We start from the raw sequence: 9,078 nt of genomic DNA, 5'->3' as shown, positions 1-9,078 counted from the left end.
GTGTGTACTGCCACAGTCTTTGTGAATTCATTTGTGGGTCTGTCCAAATGTGCTTAGGAGACACTGTTTTCAGGTTTCTTTCATTTGGTGACAGAATTTTTTCATGTTAAAATTTTGTCATTAAGCTTTTCCTCTGCTGCCGCCAAGGTGCTCGGTCCTTCCGTGAAAGCTAAGGACGCGTTGGGGTGAGGCCCTCACTTCATCGTGTCAGCACTCCGCAACATGGCCTCCGTCTCTGAGCTCGCCTGCATCTACTCCGCCCTCATCCTCCAGGACGACGAGGTGACAGACACAGAGGATAAGATCAATGCCCTCATTAAAGCAGCTGGTGTCAATGTTGAACCTTTCTGGCCTGGCTTGTTTGCAAAGGCCCTGGCCAATGTCAACATTGGGAGTCTCATTTGCAATGTAGGGGCTGGTGGGCCTGCACCAGCAGCCGCAGCCGCACCAGCAGGCGGTCCTGTCCCCTCCACTGCTGCTGCCCCAGTCGAGGAGAAGAAAGTGGAAGCAAAGAAGGAAGAATCCAAGGAGTCTGATGACGACATGGGCTTTGGTCTTTTTGACTAGGCGTTTTGATATCATGGCTAAAATAAAAATTGTCATTAATGAATATACTCCCTTTTGCATGCTAAGATTCTCTACTTTCATGGAAGGATTTATAACACATGAGTAAGAAGCATGATCTAGGGAGATTTTCATTTTGTGGATAAGTAGTTACCACATTGGTCATATGTAGGAATTGGGCGAGTAGGGCTGCTTTTCGTCCCACCCAGCTCCCACATGGCTAGCTTTACACCCAAAATAACAACACACAAATTGTATGCTTTTAAACACTGCTTGGCCCATTAGCTCTAGCCTCTTACTAGCTAACTATCACATCTTGATTAACCCATTTCTATTAATGTGTGTAGCACCATGAGGTGGTGGCTTACCGGGAAGATTCTAACCTGCGTCCATCTCGGAGGGGAGAGTTATAGCATCTGCCTCACTTCCCTTCTTCCCAGCATTCTGTTCTGTCTACTCCACCCACCTAATTTTCTGCCCTATTAAAAGGCCAAGGCAGTTTCCATGCAATGCTCTCTACACCTATAATGAAGACACTGTAACAAAAGCACACACTTGCTGATGCCTAGTAGATCTTACAGTATCATGGACAAGAAGCATGTTTGAAATTTATTGAAATGGGACACATAGAAAGTTGGAAGAGGGGCCGCCGACGAGGCGGCGCCCGCGGCGGGCCACAGAGACAAGGGCGGCGGCGGAGGCGGTGGCCTCGAGGCCGCGCCCGACGTCCCCAGCCGCCCCGAGCGAGGCCCGCGCGCCAGCCTGGCGGGCTCGGACGGCGGCAGCGCGCGCTCCAGCGGCATCAGCCTGGGCTACGACCAGCGCCACGGCCCAGGTCCCGGGCCTCCGTCGGGGGGCAGTGCGCGCTCCAGCGTGTCTAGCTTGGGCTCCCGCGGCTCAGCGGGCGCCTATGCCGACCTGCTGCCGCCCGGCGTCGGCCCCGCCTGCCCGCTCTCCGGAGCCCGCCCCGTTCCCGTTGCCGTCGCTGCCGCTACCCCCGGGCCGGGATAGTGGCCCGAGCGCGGCAGAGCGGCGGCTGGAAGCACTCACGCGGGAGCTGGAGCGCGCGCTTGAGGCATCTGTATCAAGTGTGGGCTTGGCATCTACGGAGCAAGGCAGGCGTGCCAGGCAATGGGGAGCCTGTATCACACCGACTGCTTCATCTGTGACTCCTGTGGGAGACGACTCCGTGGGAAGGCCTTCTATAACGTGGGTGAGAAAGTGTACTGCCAGGAGAACTTCCTGTACTCCGGGTTCCAGCAAACTGCTGACAAGTGCAGCGTGTGTGGACACCTTATCATGGAGATGATCCTGCAGGCCCTTGGCAAGTCCTACCACCCAGGTTGCTTCCGCTGCTCAGTGTGTAACGAGTGTCTGGATGGTGTTCCCTTCACCGTGGACGTGGAGAACAACATCTACTGCGTTAGAGACTACCACACGGTGTTTGCTCCAAAATGTGCTTCCTGTGCCCGCCCTATCCTCCCTGCCCAGGGCTGTGAGACAACCATTCGTGTGGTGTCCATGGACAGAGACTATCACGTGGAGTGTTACCACTGTGAGGATTGCGGGCTCCAGCTGAGCGGGGAGGAAGGACGCCGCTGCTACCCCCTGGAGGGGCATCTGCTCTGCCGCAGGTGCCACCTGAGGCGCCTCGGACCGGGCCCACTCCCCTCGCCCGCTGTGCATGTGACTGAGCTCTGAGAAGCAGCCATCCGGAGAGAAGGGTGACCCACGCTCCTGTCTGCTCCTGTCTTCTCCCCTCCACCGAGCTGCTGTCTCTTCCGCAGGGGCCGGACCCCCGCGTCAAATAAGTGGCTTCTATTTATTCACCTTCTGTGCCTCAAGCCACTTCCCTTGCTGGGTTCCAGGACACCCGCACCCTGCAGCCTTGGGATAGGCCACCTTCTTCCGCCTGGCCTCAGCTCCCAGAGGCAGGGCTTGGAGGGCCTTGGTGCCATGGGGGAAGGGTGCCTTATTTGTGTGCGATCACAGTCAGGGCAGTGACACCTGGGAAATGCCGGGTTTGGCCTTGATGGGTGTTTCAGCCACAGGTCTCTGCCTCTCTGGATCCCGGCAGGGGTGGTGCCTTTCTAGCATCCTCAGCCTCAGAAGACCCTGAGCGAATCCCAGGCACAGAGAGCGAGCCCACTAGGGCTCCCTGCTACCCCGGGGAGTATCTGTGCACACTGTATCCAGCTCTACCACAAAACCATGTGATTTGACTTAAATTAAGTTCCCCCCACCCCTGAGGATGTTTGCATTTTCTTTAAAAGAATATAGTTTTCTTCTAAAAAAAAAAAAAAAAAAAAAAAGAAAGTTGGAAGAAACTTCCATTCAACAGTTGATGATTGAAGTATAGAGTATGAAGCATGGTTCATACAGAAGGAGTAGATTCTATTCTGTAAGCACATCTTCACTACTATACAATATTGACCTATCTGCAAAATTTTGAAAAATACATATATTATTTAAATCATGGGACTGGAAAGAACGTGACTAACCCCCTCTATCTACAATGAAAGTTTGTATCATCAATATTTCTTCTACATTAAGCAAGTTCTATTTTACAAGCCCATATATTCCTTCTGGCTCAGTATATGTGTGTAAGTGTTATAGACAAGAATCTTTGCCACGTTTCTGTAATTCTATTATACAGAAGGAAGGAAGGAAAACACTGTACATTTAATTTGAGAAAATTTTATTTGAAGATCCTTGTGTAGAATAAAAACATCTACTTTTCAAGCACATACTTACCATAAATGTTTATCAGACAAATACATGGTTACAAGAGGGCTTAGAAAGGATTAACTAAATGGATGTTGTAAGGATATGGCATTCTTTCAGTCTGTGAGAAAAATTATATAATGAATACTTCACAACGATTCTGTTTTACAAGCATATAGTTCCTATTTCTCAATATAGGTCTGCATGCATTTTGCTGTAAATACCTTACTAGATAAATTTTAATGTGAAGTTCTTACAAAAGAAGATAAGAAAGAATATTTTATCCCATTCCATTAGACAACTTTTGTATGTTGTATCAATATCGTATTTCTCTGTTGTACAGTCCCTTATTTGGTTTATGTAGGATTTTATAAGTGCTTAACTATTGTTACACACTGATAAATACTGAGAAAACTGAGATGAACATTTTTATTAATTTTATAAGGATTTATGTATAGGAGTCATATTAGGCTAAACTGCTAAAAAAACTGAAAAGCAAAACCAGCAATTATGTTTATAGACTATTATAATTATACATATACTAGGGGAGAAAGAAATGTGTGCATTTGTGTGTGTGTCTCACTGATAAATATAAGGCAATAAAAGTGTTCTGTTGAAGAGTGTATGTAAGTGTAGACCTTCTTGATAGAATGTTTTTGGCTGAAATATGAATAGTAATTTGATTAATCAGTGCCTTAGAATAGAGGTAAAGGGCCTTTAGGTCATGAGAACAGCCTGGGCATGGCTTAGTAGTTACAAGGAAGCTTGTCTAGAGAAAATGGAGTAAGAGACAGAGAAATGAGATTAAAATCAGATGAAATTGCATAGACTGTGTGGGTTATCCTTTACCTTATTAAATGCCTTAGAATATTTGGAAGATTTCATGCAAAGAATAAAATAGAATAGAGCTTTTTGAAAGTTCTCTTGGCCTATAATACAGTAATTGATCAGCATAAAGCATTAATGAATCTCCTTAGTATGATAGTGCAGTAGTTTGATGAGATATATTGAAAGAGTAGGTTAACGGTATTAAGTAAATCTAATAGAATATTTGCCATTATTAAAGGAAAAAGTACAAATGGCATTAATCTGGAAAATATTATTAAACCATTCAAAACTTAGAACCTGATGAAGTCATTACTTTTGAGATAATTGCTATTAGTTACGTGATCAATGTTTGTTATAACATGAGACCCCCTTAGAAGAAGAATGGAGGTATTCTGGTTTGCTTTCTCTTGCTGTGATCAACACCATGGCCAAATCACCTAGGGAAGGAAAGGGTTTATTTGACTTACAGGTAATAATGCATCACCCAGGGAAGCCACTGCAGACCTCAGGGCAGGAGCTTGAAGCAGAGACCACAGAGGAATACTGCTTACTGGCTTGCTGCTCTGATTTGTTCAACTGCTGTTCTTATATAACCCAGGGGCACTGCCCACAGTAGACTATGCCTTTCTCCATTAATTAGCAAGTTAAATATTATATATAAAGATCTGTATTTATATACAATTTTAAATATATATAATATATGTCAGATACATATGTATACGTGTATTTCACATATATTTATGATATATATATCCCCATATATATATACCTGCTTACAGGCCAATAACTTTTCAGTTGAGGTTCCCCTTCCCCAGATTTGTCAGTGGACGGGCCAGATTAGCCATGACAGAAGAAAAGACAAAAATATCCTAGGAGAGTGCTAGTATAAAATGGTAAGGCATAAGAACATCAGATGAGAACAGACTAGAGAAATTTTACTCGGCCTTGTGAGGTGGCTTAGTGGATAAAGGTACTTGCTGTTAAAACCTGAATTTTCTTTACCTTGGGTGAAGGAGAGAACTGAGATCTGGAGGTTGTTCTGACCCCCACATTGTTGTACCCACACAGGCTTCAACATAATGGCGACGGCAATGTGGTGCTGACTACTGAACCCCGAGATTAAAGACAACATGGTGCTGACCACTGAACTCTGAGATGAATGCTGGAGGAAGAAGAAGAAGTACGAAAAAGAACGTGGTGCTGACCGCTGAACTGCATGAGAAGCTGGAGAAAGAACAAGACGATGGAAGACCATGAATGCTGTCCACTGAACCCCAAGGGAAATAGGAGAAAGAACGGAGAAGAATGTGAGGCTGATCAGCACTCTCCAAAAAACAAGGAAGAGGTCACCAGACGTGAGAAACCCGCGAGAAAAAAATCGGTGGATGCGTGAGTAGTGAGCACTGAGAAACAGAGATGTAGAATAGAGAAAGAAATGTAGAAAAGCGGGACAAAATTGAAATCAGAAGTAAAACTTTGTAAATAAGTTAGATATGGGATAAGGGAAAAGTATTCGGTTATATATGTTGGTAACTAAAGGGAATGAGAGTAGAACAGAAACAATGGCAGAGTTATAGAGAATCTGTAAGCGTGATAGATGCAGAATTGCAACTTTTATTGATTGCTAAATGAGTAGGTAAGGTAAAGAAAAAATTACTTTTGGCCCAAGAATCACAAAGTTACCACAGAGATTGAGGTGCCATGTGCACACAGTAGCCAGCTAATCTGACCCACCTGCGGTAAAAGACAAGCAGGAGCAAAAGTAAGTTAGAGAGCAAATTTAACCTCATACAGTCTGTAAAACAGAGGAGAGGATTCAAAAATTCTCCTAATTTTATGATTTATAAGTTAAAACAAAAACGATAGTTAAAAATCCGCCCACCAGAGCTCGGGAAGGCAGTCTAACAAAGTGAGCCTGTGTCTTACCCCCTGCGGTGCAGCGCAGCTTCAACTAAAAGAAAAAAGATGGGTTTAAATTAAGGTAGCCTCTGAGATAAGCAGGTTAAAATGCTTCCTTTCCATTTCACAATTTTGCTTCTTTGTCAAAAGTCTGCTGTTTGTAGGCAGGTGAATTCGTATCCAAGGAGGATTGATTTCAGTACTGTGGCTCTGTAGTAAAAGTTAAAAGTCAGAGATTGTAATGCGTTCAGAAGTTCCTTGATTGTACAGGATTTTAAGATTGTTTAGGCTATCCTGAATTTTTGTCTTTTCTCATAAGGTGGAGGATTGTTTTTTCGAAGTCTGTGAAGAATTTTGTTATAAGTTTAATGGACATTTGCATTAAATCTGTAGATTGCTTTCAGTAAGATTGTGAATTTTGCTATGTTGGTACTGTCTTTACAAGAGAGTAGGAGATCTTTCCATTTTTGGATGGCTTAAATTTCTTCAATGATTTAAAGTTCTGGTTATACAGGTTTTTCAATTTGTATGATCAAAGCTACTCAAAGATATTAATAGTATTTATGGCTATCTCATTTATGATGTGTGTAGAAGAGATACATTTGGGTTGTTTTCAGATTCTGTGTATGATAAAGTAATTCTGCTGTAAATATGGTTGAGCACGTGTCCTTGTGGTATGGTTGAGCATCTTTTGTATATAAGCCCAGAGGAAGTATAGCTGAGCTTTAAAATAGTTTGTTACCTAATTTTCTGAGAATTCAATAGCAGTGGAGGAGTTTCTCTTAAGCATAAGTTGTGAGCAGTGTTTTTGATCTTGGTCATGTTGCAGGGATAAGGCAGAGTCTCTGAATTCTGATTTATATTTCTCCAATGGTTAAGGATGTTATATTTGAGCATTTTTTGAATGTCTTTCAGTCATTTTAAGTTTATCTATTGAGAATTTTAAGTTTAGGTCTGTAACATATATTTTTAGTGGATTAATTGTTCTTTTGATGATTAATTTCCTGAGTTCTTTGTATGTTTTTGAAGAGGATTAGTGATTAATGAAAATATTTTCCAATTGTGTAGGCTATTATGTCTTGTTGACTATGTCCTTTGCTATATAGAAGCTTCTCAGTTCAAGAGATCTTATTAATTGTTTCTCTCAATGTGTATGCCACTGAGGCTGTGTTAGAGTTGTGCCAGTGCATTCAAGTGTTAATTCTAAATTTTTCTTCTAAGAGGTTAAGTATTGTTGGTTTTATGTTGAGGGATTAAAAAGAGAGGAGAAGACGGATTTGATTCATCTGATGCATTTTGGGTACAGACAATAGGTCCTCAGAGACCAGAACTCACTTTGTTTATAAATGGAAAAAGATTTTCTGGCCTCCTGGATACTGGCATGGATATTTCTGTCATAACCACCAGTCAGTGGCCTTCTAAGTGGCCAAAAATGGAGACTATTACACAGTTACAAGGAATTTGTCAGACTAGAAATCCTGAACAGTGTAGCAATGAACTGCATTGGAAAGATGAGGAAGGACATGAAGGAACTTTTAAGCCATATATTATTCCTCATTTACCTGTGAACTTATGGGGCAGAGATATTAAGTCCAGAATGGGAGTATATTTATATTCTCCCAGCACGGCTGTTACTAATCAGATGTTTCAACAAAGATTATTACCTAATCAAGGTCTAGGCAAGAATCATAAGGGAAAGGTAGATCCTGTCGTATCAGACAGTAGACTTTCTAGGGCAGAATTAGGGTATTTTTAGGAGAGGTTGCTAAAAGACCTGCACTCCGTGCAAACCCGATAATATGGAAAAGTGATGAGCCTGTATGGGTGAGTCAGTGGCCTCTAGCACAAGAAAAATTACAAACTGCCGAGCAGTTAGTGCAGGAACAGCTGGATAGTGGACATATTTCACCATCTAATTCTCCATGGAACTCTCCAATTTTTGTTATTAAAAAGAAATCAGGAAAGTGGGGATTAATTCAGGATTTAAGAGAGGTTAATGCAACCATGCAGCCAATGGGAGCATTGCAACCAGGGCTGCCATCTCCAGTAGTAATACCAAAAGGCACACATAAGATTATCTTAGACTTGAAAGATTGTTTTTATACAATTCCTTTAGCACCACAAGAGTGTCAAAGATTTGCTTTTAGTATTCCTTCATTTAATTTCAGAGAGCCAATGAGGAGGTATCAGTGAAATGATTTTGCCTCAGGGCATGTTGAATAGTGCTACTTTATGCCAGAAATTTGTAGCTCAAGCTATACAAGAAGTAAGAAATCAAGAAGGATGACTTAAAGACTCTTAATGACTTTCAAAGGCTATTCGGAAATATGCAATGGCTAACACCTTATTTAAGATTTCCTACAGGAGACCTTGAGCCTTTAAATAAAATACTTAAAGGAGGCAGTGATCCAAATTCTAGCAGGCAACTTTCAGAAGCTGCCAGACAGACTCTTTCACAGATAGAGCAAGCTATACAGAAACAGCAGGTGTGCTAATATTAATTATATCCAAACCTGGCAAGCATGTATTTTACCTACAAGACTGGCTCCTAAAGCAGTCTTATGGCAGAACGGACCACTTTTGTGGCTGCATCTGTCTGTATCACCAGTAAAAGTATTAAATCCTTATTTTGAAGCAGTAGCATGTCTAGCACAGAAGAGCAGAATGGAATCTAGAAAATATTTTGACAAAGAACCAGCTGTAATCAATGTTCCTTACACTAAGCAGCAAATTGAATGGTTATTTCAAAATAGTGACTCATGGGCAATTGCATTTGCTCAGTTTCAAGGTCAGATTAATAATCTTTTCCCAGCTTACCAGTTACTGCAGTTTACTCAACAGCATTCATTCATTTTTCCTAAAATAGTAGCAAAGAATCCCTTAAAGAATGCTTTGTTGGTTTTCACTGATGGCTCATCTAATGGAAAAGCTGCTTATGTAGTCAATGGCAAAGGACACGTGGTACAGACAGAACCAGCTTCAACTCAAGTAGTTGAACTGTGGGCTGTAGCTCTGATATTTAAGAATTTTGATAATAAGGCTTTTAATCTATATACTGATAGC

General features: G+C 42.2%; 1 protein-coding gene and 1 pseudogene across 2 annotated transcripts; both read left to right on the top strand.

The window, feature by feature from the left end:
* The first annotated feature begins 222 nt into the window (after positions 1-222).
* On the top strand, positions 223-567 carry LOC130875154 (60S acidic ribosomal protein P1-like). 2 transcript variants are annotated; one of them, XM_057770861.1, is made up of 2 exons: positions 223-309; positions 370-567. In XM_057770861.1, exons 1-2 carry the CDS (start codon positions 223-225, stop codon positions 565-567), a joined length of 285 nt encoding a protein of 94 aa, XP_057626844.1. The 2 variants fall into 2 exon arrangements, with proteins under 2 accessions (XP_057626844.1, XP_057626843.1); XM_057770860.1 differs by having other exon boundaries at positions 223-567.
* A 98-nt stretch (positions 568-665) lies between these two features.
* Positions 666-2,363, top strand: LOC130874198 (Wilms tumor protein 1-interacting protein-like; annotated as a pseudogene).
* Positions 2,364-9,078: the final 6,715 nt, after the last annotated feature.

Source organism: Chionomys nivalis, chromosome 5, assembly GCF_950005125.1.
Source record: "Chionomys nivalis chromosome 5, mChiNiv1.1, whole genome shotgun sequence".
Taxonomy (NCBI): Eukaryota; Metazoa; Chordata; class Mammalia; order Rodentia; family Cricetidae; genus Chionomys; species Chionomys nivalis.
This window is presented reverse-complemented; position numbering and strand designations above follow the sequence as displayed.